The 17,377-nt window shown below is 39.4% G+C and overlaps 1 protein-coding gene across 10 annotated transcripts in view; it reads left to right on the forward strand.

Moving 5' to 3' along the window:
• The first annotated feature begins 14,607 nt into the window (after nt 1-14,607).
• Nucleotides 14,608-17,377, forward strand: part of CCDC88A (coiled-coil domain containing 88A) — a 122,578-nt gene continuing 119,808 nt past the window's right edge. For 7 of the 10 annotated variants that reach the window (XM_010333587.3, XM_074399966.1, XM_074399959.1 and 4 more), the window contains exons 1-2: nt 14,609-15,484; nt 15,581-15,681. In XM_010333587.3, the coding sequence (XP_010331889.1) occupies nt 15,422-15,484; nt 15,581-15,681 (164 nt within the window). In that variant the 5' untranslated portion in view covers nt 14,609-15,421. Of the gene's footprint in view, nt 15,485-15,580; nt 15,682-17,377 lie in introns of those variants that run through there. The other 3 variants (XM_010333586.2, XM_074399985.1, XM_074399949.1) reach the window with 3 other exon arrangements.

The raw sequence follows: 17,377 nt of genomic DNA on the forward strand, positions 1-17,377 counted from the left end.
AAGGGCTAATCCAGAATCTACAAAGAACTAAAACAGATTTACAAGAAAAAAGCAAACAAACCCACTCAAAAGTGGGCAAAGGATATGAGCAGACACTTTACAAAAGAAGATACACATGAGGCCAACAAACATATGAAAAAATACTCATCATAACTGGTCATTAGAGAAATGCAAATCAAAACTACATTGAGATACCATTTCATGCCAGTTAGAATGGCGATCATTAAAAAATCTGGAGACAACAGATGCTGGAGAGGATGTAGAGAAATAGAAACACTTTTACACTGTTGGTGGGAGTGTAAATTAGTTCAACCATTGTGGGAGACAGTCTGGCATTTCCTCGAGGACCTAGAAATAGAAATTCCATTTGACCCAGCAATCCCATTACTGGGTATATAGCCAAAGGGTTATAAATCATTCTATTGTAAAGACACATGAACATTTATGTTCATTGCAGCATTGTTTGCAATAGCAAAGACCTGGAACCAACCCAAATGCCCATCAATGTTAGACTGGACATGGAAAATATGGCACATATATACCATGGAATACTATGCAGCCATAAAAAATGATGAGTTTGTGTCCTTTGTAGGAACGTGGATGAATCTGGAAACCATCTTTCTGAGCAAACTGACACAAGAACGGAAAATCAAGCACCACATGTTCTCACTCTTAGGTGGGTGTTGAACAATGAGAACACATGGACACAGGGAGGGGAGCATCACACACTGGGGTCTGTTGGGGGGAAATAGGGGATGGACAGCAGGGGGTGGGGAGTTGGGGAGGTATAACATGGGGAAAAATGCCAGATATAGGTGACAGGGATGGAGGCAGCAAACCACATTGCCATGTATGTGCCTATACAATCATCCTGCATGTTCTGCACGTGTACTCCAGAACCTAAAGTGCAATTATATATATTTTATTATATATTAATATATATTAATATATTATTATATATTAATATATATATTAATTGCAATAACATATATATAATCGCAATTATATATATAAATTGCAATTATATATATATATATATATATATATGACATTGCCAAGCCACCCTAACCTTCAGTAACTACCATTCTGATTGATTAGGAGCCAGCAACATTGAGACAAAACTCTCCAGTAGCAAAATAATTTTGACTCATTGAAGTCTCAGATGATCATTAGCATTTTTTAGCAATAGAGTATTTTTAATGCAAGTATATGCATCTTTTTTTATACATAATGCTACTGCTACTGCATGCTTAATAGACTACAGTATAGTGCAAACATAATTTCCTGTGCACTGGGAAACCAAAAAATTTGTGTCTCCTGCTTTGTTGTGATACTCACTTTATTGCAGTGGTCTAGAACCAAACTACTTCAAGGCATGCCTATACTTAAAACAATGATGCCTTAATTTATTTGCTTAAAATATATTTGTATGTGTATCCTAAGCAGACAAATCAAGTCATGACTATTCATATTATTAGAGGTAAGTGAAGTTTAGAGAGAGATCTCCATGCTAGACCATATTCATTTCTCTCTTTGAAGAACTGTGGTTGTTATTGTCTACACTATCCGCTTCCTACTCTAAGTGTAATTTCAGGGGTATTCCTGTAATTTTAATATAGTGCTGATATATGTCTTTTTATGTTACCAAACATAATAAACATTATTTCAGGAAAATGGAAATACCATGAACAAATGAAATGTGAAATAATGCCCTTGATAGTAATTTATTTTCCTTTCTACCAATAGAGGGCAACATGAACAAGTTGCTGACTTGATGGTAGTGTCCAAACCTGTTTCAGTAAAGTTCAAAAAAGTCAGTATTAAACTTGAAACAAACAAAAGCCGTGCAAGTTGAAACTATAAAACATTAGCAGGAGGAGTTCCTGTCTGGTTTCTCTGCCTGCAGTCTCACCTCTTTCTAATCCCCCTACTATAGTGCTGCTAGAAATTTCTTTCTAAAAGAGAACTCTGATATAATTCCCTTGATTTTTTTTTAAAGCCTCAATTGTACTCTATGACTCATAGGATAAAAGGCCAAGTTCTTTAGTGTGACATTTGGGTTTCTTCTCAATATGACTTAAACTTTCATTTTTCACCAGTGTCCACTTTTGGAAACTTCTTTAGCCACACAAAGCTACTCATGGCTCCACAAACACAATATACTCTTCTATGATGCTTCGCTTTGGTGGTTCTTTCGCCTGAAATTCCCCGTACTTCCACTTCCCATTGAACACTTACTTTTCATTCACTGCCTGGCTCAAAAGTCATCTTTCTGTGCAGACTTTCTTGACTTTCCATTTTTGAACCTTCTTTTCCCCCAAAATAGTGTATATTACAGATTTAATTGTTTTAGCATAATCAGTTTGTATTCCTTAGCAGACTACAAGGTCTCTGAGGTTTCATGTGTCAAAAGGAAATATCTTATTCACCTTTGTGTCTCTAGTGCCTAGCATGCAGTAAATACTCAAAATGTGTGTTTGTTGAATGAACAAAGGAAAGAAGCTAAATAGAGAGTTTTCATATTGTACAAAACACCTCGTGTGAAATGTTAGACAGACATTGCAGCTCAGGCATGTGGATGGTGCGTCTCACAAGTTCAGGAAGCATCAAATGCTACTAAAAGATTATTTTTGAAATATATAAGTGTTTTTGGTGAATTTTAATTTCCCTACTGTCTCTTAGTAGTCAGGTTTTTTTTTGGAGTATAGTTAAGATGGAGGTTCTTTGGTGCAGAGGTACAGGGATATTATATTACTTACAATTTAGAGAAATCCTGGTTGCACTAGGTCACTTATTTCTAAACCAGGTGGAATTCTACTTTTCTGCTTCTCTGGAGACGAGGGATGATCTACAATCTGTGTGCACTTGGCATACTCAGTAACCAATTCCAGTCTCATTTATACCTGTTTGCTGAAATTAGCATTCACATATTGACGGAAGAAGAAGGTATTCCTTTTATGATTCTGCCTCAGACTTGTACACTGCAATACATTGAAAAACACATGATGTATATACCAGTACAGATGATGTTTTGCAGAGGTAATCATTGCTATACCATCTGCCAGGTTTTGCGGTTGGTTAAAAAAAAAGAAAGAAAGAAATTAGTTCAGCAGGATTTGCTTTTCACAAAATCATGTTGAATTTTGCCAGGTCTATGTAATTTGATATGCTCTTGCTAATTGAGTAAGAGAGAAATGCTTTCACATTGCACTGCAGGAAGAATATGGCCATTGTCCTTATGACCCTTGTTAAAAAAATATTCAATCATGAGTTAGATAGGGTTATAGTAAATAAAGGTGAAAATAAAAAAGACAGCTTAGTAACTAATTCAAAATTGTAACTAAATCAAAACTGTTCGTAGCTACCATAATAAAATTGATATACTACTGTCATGTCTTAAACTAAAAAGAATGAGGAAATTGAGTCTAAAACTAAGAGTAGGCTGCCTTCTGGGATCAAAATAGATCCAATCCAGGGCTTGGAGGTCTGTCTACTAGTAAATTTCCATAAAAAGTGTGTAGGAGTTTGTGATACATCACACATAATTTCTTCCTAGTTCAGAGTCGAAATCCTCACATGATGAATGTATTGCAAAATGTAGGCAATCTAGCTGATGATTAGAAAAAAAGATTTGTTAAGAGGTTTTTTGGCCTTTTTTTCCTTTTTTTTTCTTTTGAGACCGGGTCTCACTCTGTGACCGAGGCTAGAGTACAGTGGCATGATCACTGTTCACTGCAGCCTTGACTTCCTGGATCATCCCACTCCAGTGTCCCTAGTAGCTGGATTACAGGTATGCACCATCATGCCTGGATAATTTTATTTTACTTTTTGTAGAGATGGGGTTTCACCATGTTTCCCAGGCTGGTCTCAAGTTCTTGGGCTCAAGTGATTCTCCTGCTCTGACCTCCCAATGTGCTAGGTTATAGGCATGAGCCACTTTGTCCAGCCTACTATGTTAATTTCATAATGATTGAAATTAATTCAACAAATTTATATATTCCACTAGTAAAGAGCACATACTATATGCAAGACACTGCAGGACACCAATACTCTATATTCGTCAGTGAAACAAAAATTGTTGACTAGGCACTGTTGCTGACACCCGTAATCCCAGCACTTTGGGAGGCAAGGGCAGGAGGATGACTTAAGCCTGTGTATTGAAGACCAGCCTGAGCAACATAGTGAAACTCCATCTCTTAAAAAAAATTAGCCAGATGTGGTGGCACACACCTATAGTACCAGCTAGTCAGGAGGCTGAGGTAGGAGGATTGCTTGAGCCTAGGAGATCAAGACTGCAGTGAGCCATGATCATGCCACTACACTCCAACCTGGATGATAGAGCAAGACACTGTCTAAAAAAAAAAAAAAAGTTAATATCTTGAAGAAATAGATCATAGATGTTGACCTATATGCCATACATTTTTTTTTTCAAGATGGAGTTTTGCTCTTGTTTCTCAGGCTGGAGTGCAATGGTGCAATCTCGGCTCACTGCAACCTCTGCCTCCCGGGTTCAAGCGATTCTCCCGTCTCAGCCTCTGGAGTAGCTGGGATTACAGGTGCATGCCACCATGCCAGGCTAATTTCTGTATTTTTAGTAGAGACAGGGTTTCATCATATTGGTCAGGCTGCTCTCAAACTCCTGACCTCAGGTGATGCACTCACCTTGGCCTCCCAAAGTGCTGGGATTACAGGCATGAGCCACTGCGCCTGGCTATATGCCATAAATTTTATGGCAGTTTGTGAACATTACTTGTCAGCTCCCTCTGTTTTTTCATGACATTTTACCAAAAGCTAAAGCTTCTGTTAAATTGAAAATGATTGCCATATTATGAGACTTTGAGAAAATCTACAGGAATGGTTCTAGGTGTTCTCCACACCTTTCACATGTAGCTCTGTGCTACACAGTCTTCTTCTGGGGCTTCTGGTCCCACTCTCACTCTGTTCTCTGTGCCCTGAAGGTTGACCTCTATGGACAGCATCAACTAGGGTTTCTTGTCCTTTATTTCCATGGGGTTCAGTCAGAATGGCAGTACTGGCCTGAAATATAAGTGAGGAGGACAGAGAGATTGAGAAATTAATTTGCCTTTTTTCTGCATCATGATTATGGCAGTGGCTTCATGCTCTATGGACACAGTTCTTATTTAGTGACCCCTCTTCCAAAACTCCAGGTCTTTCAAGGTTCTGGCAGCAGTTTCCACCTCTTGCCCCTTCAGGCCTAGGGTTGAGAACAGCTCCCTGCTATTTTTCATCCTTGGGTGGTTCCCTGCTCCCATACTGGTTCCCTTACCTGCCCATGCCTCTCTGAATCATCCCTTCATTACTGTCTTTTCACGTAAACACTTTTTTTGTATCTCAACCAGTCTAAAGTTACTTTAAGTGTGCTCTCTGCTTCCTGCTAGAACTCAGGAAGATTAGAAACAAACAACAAAAGTTTTATATCCAGAAGAAGTTTTCAACGATAACATGCTGAGAGAATGAAGGCAATTTGAACTATATCTGAATCAGTAGAATAAAGAAATTCAGCTTCCAAGGAGCTTGTAGACCACTTCTGCAATTCCAGAAGATAACTATATGCAATATATAGTTGGATGATTCATTTAATTATTTGTAATCAATTAATTCACTGGGAAAAAAGTCATTCCTGTTTTTTGTTTTGTTTGTATCCTGTGTATTCAACAAGGATAGAAGTCAAACTGTTGTCTGGGAATCAAAGCTGGTCCCCAGATTCTTTTTAGAAACAGAGTTTTAGTAGAATACAGCCACGCCTATTTCTTTACCTAGAGTCGGTGGGTGCTTCTTGCTGCAATGATAGAGTTGAGTCACTGCAACAGAGACCTTATGGCTCACAGAGCCTAAAATATTTACTACCTGGCCTTTTACAGAAAAAGTTTGCTGACCTCTGAACTAATTGATTGAATAATATATAGTTTGTAGTTTTATTTCTTTTGGCCTCATTTAGACACAATCTTGTGTCTATGCTTTATGTGTCAATATGCTTATTTTATACATATGGTGGTTCAATAAATATTGATTAGTGAAGAAATTGAGAAAGCATGACAAACCTTGAACTCATGACCTCATTTTTATGATAAACATGGAGAATATATTTTAATTTTTTGTAAGATTTATTAGCCAAATTTTATACATGATTATAGAAATTTGGACTCTGATGTAAAAATTGTTAACCTGGGTTGGGTTTGGTGCCTCACACCTGTCATCTCAGCACTTTGGGAGGCGGAGGTGGGCAGATCACTTGAGGCCACGAATTTGAGACCAGCCTGGCCAACATGGCAAAACCTTATCTCTACTAAAAATACAAAAATTAGCGGGGCACAGTGGCCCATGCCTGTAATGCCAGCTACTTGGAGGCTGAGGCATGAGAATCACTTGAGCCTGGGAGGCAGAGGAAGCAGTGAGCCAAGACTGCACCACTGCACTCCAGCCTGAGCAACAGAGCGAGACTCTGTCTTAAAAAAAAAAAAAAAAAAAAAAAAAAAAAAAAAAAAAAAAAAATTGTTGACCTGGCAGTACAATACATTTAGTGTATTATAAATATCATTAATAAAAATGCATTTGAATTCTACTTATTGATTAATCCTGAGAATCATGTTCAGACTTTGTTTTTGTTTAGAGCAGGCATCCCCAAACTTTTTACACAGGGGGCCAGTTCACTGTCCCTCAGACCGTTGGAGGGCCGCCACAAACTGTGCTCCTCTCACTGACCACCAATGAAAGAGGTGCCCCTTCCTGAAGTGCAGCGGGGGGCCAGACAAATGGCCTCAGGGGGCCGCATGCGGCCCATGGGGCTGTAGTTTGGGGACGCCTGGTTTAGAGACAGGGTCTCATTGGGTCACCCGGGCTGGTGTGCAGTGGCACAATCATGACTCACTGCAGCCTTGACCTTCTGGCTCAAGCTATCCTTCCACCTCAGCCCCCTGAGTAGCTGGGACTATAGACACGTGCCAACACACCTGTCTAATTTAAAAATTATTGTGTAGAGATAGACACTCTGTCGCCCAGGCTAGAGTGCAGTAGTGTGATCTCGGCTCACTCCAACCTCCACGCAGCCTCCCAAGTAACTGGGACTACAGGTGCCTGCCACCATGACCAGATAATTTTCTGTATTTTTAGTAGAGAAAGGGGTTCAATATGTTGGCCAGGCTGGTCTTGAACTCCTGACCTCAGGTGATCCGCCTGCCTCAGTCTCCCAAAGTGCTGGGATTACAGGCATAAGCTACTGCACTGGCCTATTCTTAAGTTTTTTCTTTATGTGTTGTCAATTTATTTTCCAAATATGACAATGAAATGTATTATTTTTATGAGAAAATAAAATAATTTACAAAATATGTAAAATGGTAAACTTATTGTAACCGAATATTTTATATTGATATTTTAGTTGAAAAAATCAAAGACAGATATTTAGTTTGCAAAATTGTTGAAATAAAATTGGGTCTGAGAACTCTTCTCAAACTAATATTTTAAGAAACAATCAATTAGCATGTATTGACTAAAAATTGGGAAATAACATTTAAATTGTAAATTTTTTTAAGTTTCATGTGAATTTTAACTTTTCAACAGAACATCAATTACATAGTGGCTTATAAATGCATGCATTTCTAAATGTCTTCCTACCATTCACCAGAAGGAAATAAACTATCTTCAGATATCCTTACTTGTAATGTTTATTATCATCTGTAATTTTTTTTTTTTTTTTTTTTTTGAGACAGAATCTAGCTCTGTCACCCAGGCTGGAGTGCAGTGATGCAATCTCAGCTCACTGCAACCTCCACCTCCGGGGTTCAAGCAATTCTCCTGCCTCAGCCTCCTAAGTAGCTGGAATTACAGGCATGTGCCACCATGCCTGGCTAATTTTTGTATTTTTAGTAGAGACGGGGTTTAACCATGTTGGTCAGGCTGGTCTCAAAATCCTGACCTTGTGATCCACCCACCTTGGCCTCCCAAAGTGCTGGGATTACAGGTGTGAGTCATCGTGCCCAGCCTGTAATTTGTATTTTTTAATATGAAGCAGATCTTTGCTTTTCCTATGGTTCAGAGAATTTAATTGTTTTAACTTAGGCTTACTTTCAGTATCCTTAAAACTACCAATGGTTCTTTATGTGGAAATCTTGTTGCTCATTAATCTTAAAGGGAATGCTGTGTGAAAAATTTAAGTCATGTTCTAAAGATGGTATTATTACACCCAAGAATGCCCAGTTTGTGTTTCTTTTATTAGAAGGTCTTAAGCTTTTGTGTCATGCTATTTATGAGTTATAATTGTGATCTTCATCATAAGGCAAGTTCCCATTACATGGAATATTTATGTATTTTATTAATGATCCATCAGGTGGTCTGCCTAGGTTCTCTTTCAACTAGGTATTGCTAATATCTGTCTCTAAGATGTAAATGGTTGAATAGTAGAGGTTGGGAATAGGCTTATGATTAGAATCGGAGAGTTAATTTTTTTTCAACTTTTAAAAGTTTATTTTACAATATGTGTTCTTTTCTGCATATTTTTATTTTCTCCTCTTGACCCCTGGGCAATAGACTGATGCTGGTCCATAGCCATTTAGGAACTAGGCTGCATAGCAGGAGTTGAGTGGCGAGCCAGCATTACTGCCTGAGCTCTGCCTCCTGTCAGATCCGTGGCAACATTAGATTCTCATAGGACTGAGAACCCTGTTGTGATGAACTGTGCATGTGAGAGATCTAGGTTGCATGCTCCTTATCAGAATATGATACTTCGATCTAAGGTGGAACGGTTTCATCCTGAAACTATCCTCCCTCCCTGCCCAGGGGAAAACTGTCTTCCACAGAACTGCTTGCTGGAGCCAAAAAGATTGAGGACCACTGCTCTATAAGGTTTTCATTTGCTTAGTATCTTTCTGTTAGCAGTGTACTGTTTTGTTTTGGTTTATTTGAGACAGGGTGTCATTGTGTCACCCAGGCTGGAACGCAGTGGTGCATTTCAGGCTCACTGCAGTCTTCCCCTCCTGGGCTCAAGCAATCCTCCTTTGTTGCTAGCTGGGACTACAGGTGTGCTCCAACATGCTCTGTTAATTTTTTATTTTTCTGTAGAGTTAGGTCTCACTCTCTCTCTCCCTCTCTCTCTCTCTCTCTCTCTCTCTCTCTCTCTATATATATATATATATATATATATATATATATATATATATTGCCCAAGCAGCATCTTAAGAGGAAATGAGTCACTGCCTATTGCTTGGATTTGAAGAATTAAAGAAAGAGTGATGCCAACACAAGGACTGATTATATGATAGGACACTCATATCCTGGAAATACTCTGTAAGTGACCATTAACATACAGGACTTTTGCATCACACCATAGCAAACTACTTAAATAAACTGAGTAACACCCCAGTTACTTAGGTAAATAGAGACCAGGAAACTGAAAGTTAGCAAAAACATCGTACCAAGAGACACTTCAGGCCTATCACAAATCCATCCATTTTACTCACCAGAGAGCCTATCAGGACTTCCCTCAAAGATTATTCATCCTTTCAGAGTGTTTTAACAATGTGTGTATTCCTAGCATCCAAAAAATTAGAAGCAGCAAATTTGACTGGGGACTACAGATAGGTAGAGATACTGAGAATCCCAAAAGAAGATAGGAAAACTATTCAAAGTAAAATAAAACTCAAAACTTAGTTAACTGAAGACTGTGAATGCACCTTTGCACTTTTAAGAACCTCTGAATTTATCACACATTGGAAGCACCACACAATCGATTAGGTCAAATGTAGTGATACAATTTCTTTAAGAAAAGGTCAGTTTATGTTAAGAATATACTGTTCAACAAAGCTTAGCCACATTGTTATAAAATTTCAATCAACGTGATAAAAAACAAAAAATAGTTTAGGTGTTGAGAAGGATATATGTCATTACATGTTGCCTGAAAATTAAATATTATATAATGTTTATATATTCCTCTAAGCTTTTCTCTGAAAAAAAAAAAAAAAATATATATATATATATATATATATATATATGGAAAAAAGCTCTCTTGAAGGCTATTTTATGACCTCAATGTCCTTGGGCAAAATCTTTAGTTCTTCAAATTCAATGGCAAGCAAGAATCTAGCTAATGCCTCCTCAAGGTCATCAGTTAATGGAATAATGGAATAGTTCTCAGAAGTCACTCTGTTGTAAGCTCTTGCCAATTGTTAGGAATTTACATTGGTCACCATGGCAGGAGGAAAATTCTGATCCATTGACCGAGAGTGCCCTCCACGGCATGGCACGGCACTGCCCTAGACCCAGGGACACAAAGATGAATAAAGGAGAAGTGATTGTAGGCAAATACATGCCATTTAGAGCAAGTTGCAGAAATGAAGGGAAGATTCCATACTATGCAGACACAAAAAGGAGTGGTCACCTAAACCTGGAGTAGAGGAATGCTTCACAGAGCGCTAACACTTGAATCCTGAGCGATGAGTGGGAGTTGGCCTAGCTAGCAAACAGAAAAGAGTATTCTGGACAGGGCTGGTAGCATGTGCAGAGGCACAGGCATATGGAATATTACAGTGAATTTGAGAAGGATCACCTTGGAACATGGAAGTAGGGTGTTTGAAAAGAGCAATCGATACTGGCCTGAAAGGAGGACCCCTTCTCTATTCCCTGTCATAGCTTTCCAACTTTCCTCTCCTCTTCTCAGTTGAGTTTCAGGACAGAGCAATAAGTCCACTGGTCAAAGCAGAAGTCCAGTAGAGAATGAAACCAGTGTGCCCATTCTCTACTGGGGAAACTGATGCTCAAAACGGTTAAGCAACCTGCCTAATTCCTCTTTCTCTCTCTGTATTAGATTTCCTCTAAAAACTATGTTGGGTAATTAAAATATAAGCCTTCTGTGTTCTCAGATGATTTTAAAATCTTATTTATTAGATCAAGGGGCCCTTTAAAAAAGTCTATTAGAGACAAAATTTCTTGATGACTTAAAAACATCTTCATGAGGCAATGGTGCCATTCTTTTTTATAAAGCTTTATTGAGACGTAATTCACATTCCATACAATTCAGCCATTTAAGGTACATAATATTTTCATTTTCTCAAAAAGAAACTTCACATCCTTAAACCATCACTCCCATTTCTCCCCCAACTTCCCCAGCCCTAGGCAACCACTAATCTATTTTCTGTCTCTATAGATCTGTCTTTTCTGGACACTTCACGTAAATGGAATTGTACAATATGTTGTTCTTTATGGCTTTCACTTAGGATAATGCTTTCATCCATCTTGTAGCATGTATTAGTACTTAATTATTTTTTATTGCCAGATAGTATTATGTGGATATACTGCATTTCATTTATTCATTCATCAGTTCATGGACATGTAAGTTGTTTTCACTTGTTGTCTATTATGAACAATGGTGCCATTCTGTTGCTGTATTTGTAGTATTTTCCTCATACTAGCTTATTAATGTGATTAGCTTTGTAAATCTGTACTTAAAAATATTTGTCAGTCAGCAACCTGGTTCTGGGTGAGTCTATCACTTCCTACGGTGTAGATCAAGATAGACATGGGTAGAAGTGCATATGGGTGCTTTTGGTATAAGCATTGTGTTATTCATGTGCAACCTGAAGGAGAAAGCCTCAATTATAATACACAGTGGAGAGCCTTTCTCTAGTGATTTCTAAATGGGACCATGGTCCATTCTAACCATTTACTTTTGGATTAGAAGAGAGCTGAGCAAATAACGTACATCGTAACCAGATGGGTATGATTTTTCCAAACTCCTTTCTTGCTGGAACATTCCAAGAAAGGATGGATTCAGGACACATAAATGACTACAAAGTACAAAACAAAAGTACTTTGAAGAAATCTTAAGAAATTTCTTCCTAAGTGAAAGGTGGATAGGAAACTTTTGGATTTAATCTTACAGGATGTTGCAATTCAAAGACCATTAAATTGGGTATAAGGTACAATCCTTCTTTAGCCAGACAGAGAAGATTACTGATTATACTCTTGAGATATTATAAAGCATTTTTAAGGCTTCTGTTAAACTAGGGAATTGTGAATTGGTAGGTTTTCAAATAAGTTCTTCCAGACCTCGGTCTGGTCTAAAGTTTCCTGTTTTTACAATTAACTCCTCATGTTTCTTTGTTGAGTGTGTGCGTGCGTGTGTGTGTGTGTATGTGTGTGTGTGTGTGTGTGTGTGTGTGTGTGTGTGTAAAACCTAAAGATAGACCAGAAAGCATCTGGGCCATCTGGCTCTAGCGGAGAATCCAGATTTCTATGAGGGCTGGGTAGTAAATTTCATAAACAATAATATCTTAATGTATGATTCCTGTGCTAACCCTCAGTCACCACTTTAAAATACCCTTAACCTGCTGTATTTGGTGTTAATATATTTTGGGTTTTTGTCTATGAATGAAGCAGATTGATTTGTCCTAGGATAAACCCAGTTTAGGCCTAATTACTTCCATATTGTTTTATCAAGCTTCTAGGGGATTACAAAGAAAAGTGGATATGTCAAGCATTGGGCTGCTCCTGAAAGCAATGCTGTCTTCTTGGTGCCCACTCTCCTGTCTGCATTTCATTTGCCAGTAAAGTACTACTGTTAAGAAAGAGTCATCAGTCTGGGCGCGGTGGCTCACGCCTGTAATCCCAGCACTTTGGGGGGCTGAGGCAGGCAGAGACTGGCCTGGCCAACATGGTGAAACCTCCATCCCTACTAAAAATACAAAAATTAGCTGGGTGTGGTGGCGGGCACCTGTAATTCCAGTTACTCAGGAGGCTGAGGCAGGAGAATTGCTTGAACCCAGGAGACAGAGGTTGCAGTGAGCTGAGATCATGCAGATGCACTGCAGCCTGGGTGATAGAGTAAGACTCAGTATCAAAAAATAAAAAACAAACAAAAAAGGAGTCACCAAGCCAGGTATGGTGGCTCACATGTGTAGTCCCAGCTACTAGGGAGGCTGAGGTGAGAGGGTTGCTTGAGGCCAGGCGTTCGAGGCCAGTCTGGGCAACATAGTGAGACTACTATCTCTAAAAGACTTTTTAAAAAATCAAGAGCAGATGGAAAAGATTGCTAGCAACCAGGATGTCTCAAGGCTTGTGTACTGGCTAGGAGAATGTAAGGTTCTATTTGTATAGCTCCTAGCAAAGTGCCACATGAATGCATCCTAATTTTAATTAAGATGATTTTCAAAAGGCATTTAGTTCCCTACTCAGAGCAAGACCCTTTCTCCTGTAACTGAAGTGAAATAGAAGAGGTTACATTTCAAATTTTTCATAAAGCTTCTTATTTTGAAGGAATAATGTTAAAAAACAACATCAATGACATTTACAGAACATTTATTATAAGCTGCCATTTCACTTAACCCTATTATTAGCCCTGCTTTCCACGTGAAGGAACTGAAGCACAGAGAGGCTCAATAATGTGGCTAGATTCACACAGCTGGTGTGTATTGGAATCAGGCAGGAAGACTTCAGAGCCCAGGTTCTCAGCTACCCAGTTAAGAATTGTGCTGTTTCTTAATTGTGTTATGACAAAAAAATTTTACTGCTAATTTAAAATATATACTCTACATAAATATTTATGTGAACACAGCACACATTATAAAACTATATTATCTTCTCTCAAAAAAAAAAAAAAAAAAAAGATTGTGTTCTACATGCCCATGTTACCCCAGGAAAAAAGGTCTTTCTTTTCCTTTGAAGTGAGTGACATTTGATTTTGCCAGGGAACTTAAAATTATTTTGAGGTTCCAGTCGTGCATGGCATAGAGATTTATGACAAATATGTGATCTGTTTATTTGTCACCCAACTTGGATGACTTCCAAATCTTTCTTCTTTGTAGCTCTTGATTTTGCTTGGGTTTTTTTTTCCCCCAATGGCCAAATAGCAAAAAACCAAACCCAACCAAAAAACAATGTCTGAATCACGTTTGCTCCAGTCAAGGAATACCAACCTGCTGAAGAGAAAAGACAACTTTGGTTTTTAAAAATCTTACTGTATGTTATTTGCAACTTTGAAGAACATTCATGCTTTAGTAGACTGGGTTTGAAAGAAAAAAGAAGAAGAAGAAGAAAAAAAATCCCAGCAAGTTGTGGCTTAAGTCTCTCTGCCATTTGCTGCAGTGAGTTTTCCTATTCCATTTTGCTGGGGAGAAGGCATGCTTAACAGAACACATCAAACTGTCCGAAAACGGCTGTCTGCATCCCTCATGTTTAAAGGAGAAGGATTTCTTTCCCTTTCCTTCACACATCAAAGAAGGCACTCGGGGAGGAAATAAACCATAATTAGGCATGAGCAAGCGAGCAGACAGACCCCTTGCTCTGCCTTCCCTGTCCCCTCCCCCCAGGCCCTGGCAACGGTCCTGGGCTCAGGAGAGGAGCGGGCGCCTCCGCAGCAGCTGCAGGGAGCGCGCGTCCGCCACCGCGCCCGCGCCCGCGCCTGCCGTCAAGATCTGGGCGGCGGCGGGGCTAGGCGGGGGGCGCGCTCGCTCGGGAGCGCGCTCATGCAGCGGTTTTCTTCTCCCACAATCCAGAGGCAGCTGCGCGGGAGGGGCGGGGAGTCGGCGGAAGGATATCGGCGCGGAGGGAGCAGCCCGCTCCCTTTGACGGCGGATCCGCGGCGCTGGCGGGAGGCGAGGGGTGGGGTGTGATGCGGCACTGCGGTTCTGAGGCCGTTACTCCGGCTCCTCCATAGAGGGCGGAGAAAGCTGGAGCGCGGCGGAGATTTTGTGCCAGGGATTCCCAGGGACGCGCTGAAAAGGCTGGCAGGGCTTAGGAAGCTGGGGGGTTAGGGACACACATTCGAGCCCCCACCCCCGGGAGGGGAAGGGGGCTGGAGACGAGGCTTGAGGGCGGCGGAGGGATGGTGTCTGCTCTGGGGGAAGGGGCGAGCCCTGCCTGTTGGTGCTGAGGGGCTGCGGGCAGTGGAGGCTCCGCGGGTCGAAAGCGGCTCCATGCCCATCGGTGGGTGTAACGTGTAGAGGTCGGAACGCCGAGGTCCAGTCTGGCGGCGCCTCGGAATCATTAAACGTGGTCTCTGTCTAACGTATTTCATTTAGCCCACGTTGGGATTAATTCATTGGGGGCAGTTTCGCTGGTCTGGCTCCTCCAGGGGCTGGACAACCTTGACGGGCTTTTTGTCTTGGGCTCCAGCCCCCTTTCCCTTCCTCCTCCTCCAGATGCCTTTTCTCTGCCCCTCCTCGCCCGGTACAGACATTTCCAGGGCAGGCTGCTGCTCGTGGTGGCCGTCGTCGAAGCCACTTCTTGGGATTTCGTCTCGTTTCCCTCTGGGGTGTTTTTTGAGGAGGGAGAGTTTCCCCCTCCTGCACGATGGGATTTTCCTCCCTTGCCGAAATGGATTTTCATTGATTTCTACTTACTTCCACGTTTAGTGACCTATTCCCTAGGCGTATTTTTGTGGTAGTTCCTTTTTTTCAAATACATACTCTGTAAAATGGAGAACGAAATTTTTACTCCTCTTCTGGAGCAGTTCATGACCAGCCCCTTGGTCACTTGGGTAAGTGGAGTGTCCTTTATTGTATATGTTGCTGCGTTATTTGTGGCTGCAGAGATGGAGGTGGGCGTTCATGTCGTGGTGATCCTTCTGTTCTAGGTTAAAACGTTTGGACCTCTGGCTGCAGGAAATGGGACCAACCTTGATGAATATGTGGCTTTGGTGGATGGGGTATTCTTGAACCAGGTCATGCTCCAAATGTAAGTTCTTCCTTCTTTCCTAGGTGACTTGTTTTCTTTGAGAAATAGCATAGGGTGAACTTTGAGACACGATGTTTTAAGCCCCTAATTTGGTTTATTGGCCAGAAAAATTCAGGTCGTTTAAGAATCGGATCTTGAAAGGAATGCTAATATTATGCGCTCAGCCCATTATCACAACCTAGAAATTCTACATGTTAAAATTGTGAAACTTTAGCTTTTCATTCTGTCAACCATGTATCGTCACTTGTCTTCAGTACCGAAATCCAAGCCACATTGTGTCTTCTTTGATAATTTGGTAAAATAAGAGAGAGAATGAGAATCTGGTTTCCTAAGAGGAAAAAAGACTTTACTGTGAAGTTGTGTGCATTTGATGCAGAAATGTTTCTTATTAACCTTTATATCTAGAAATAAATGGCTCAGATTTTGAAACTGGTTAAGTAATAACAGATTTCAGAAGAGAAAATTTCAAACAGTTCTGATTGATGAGGATTCTCCCTGTAGTAAGTAATTTAAATGTCTAATAACTAAAGCTTGATGAGATGATTTATTGTGTGAATTATCAGGTTGCTTAATATTTTAGGGATCATTTTAAGGTATTCTTACAGGTTTTGAAAGGTAAGTAACAAGTCTTGATAACAATTAGATAATGACTTATTAGGCAAATCTTTGTCTTTTGTGTTTATAGTATTGGGTTTGTACTAAGTAGGAAAGTATGCTTTTGAGATGGGAATTGAATAGTGAAAGTGTATTGGTAGCTGGATCAGTAAAATTAAAACTCAGTTTTTATCTAATTGCAAATATTGTAGCATATGTGCATTCTCAGTATACTAATATAGTTCGTCAAACTGAATTTTTCAGTTGTGCTCAAAATAATGTGTACTTACACTTATTTCTCTTGAATATAATCTGATTAGAAGAGGTAGTTTGGAACTTTTGATTTGAAGACATTCTTTAATATGTATGGGAAATTAGTGTGTTATTAATAAATAGTTGTTACCAGAGAATAAGTCTACCATTCTTCTCTGATAACCTTATCAATTTTGTATTTTATTGTTTTAGATTTTTATGTTTAAGAGGGTAGAAGTCAAATCTATAAAAAATTGCTCTGGTGTTAACTTGTCTATGTGCTCAAAGAGATTTGTGAGCTGTTTTTCATGTACGTGTTGATCCTATAGGGAAGTCTTATACTACTATACATTTTCAACCAGTGTTTTATTTTCATTGGCACCCATAGAAATACATATGTTATCTAAATATATATGTTTATTTTTTCCTTAAGAAAGAAAAAAAGAGCATGGACATTATTTCCAGGGTCAATACATTTATTTTTGTCAACTGTGACATGGAGTTATTTTTTATCCTCAAAATATCTGACTATTTTCTAAGCAAAATGGTAGGATAGTAAACTGACTTCTATTTTGGGGAACCTACATGACAGGAAGGGCAGCCATTACAGTAGATAGTCAGAACTTGTTCCCCTATGTCTCTTTACGTGCTTATTTTTAGACTGAAAATTTTGAATTTGTGTGCTAAAAAATATGTGTGTTCACAAAAATAGGGAAATATATTACTTTAGTTTTCCACTTTAATGGTTTTTATTTGAATGATTCTTTTTCCAAAAAAATTTAGATTTTTTTTTTGCATCCTAAGTATGTAGCTGAGGTGCTAAAAACAAACACATTAGCTTGTTTCCACT

This window comes from Saimiri boliviensis, chromosome 1 (genome assembly GCF_048565385.1).
Source record: "Saimiri boliviensis isolate mSaiBol1 chromosome 1, mSaiBol1.pri, whole genome shotgun sequence".
In the NCBI taxonomy this organism is placed as follows: Eukaryota; Metazoa; Chordata; class Mammalia; order Primates; family Cebidae; genus Saimiri; species Saimiri boliviensis.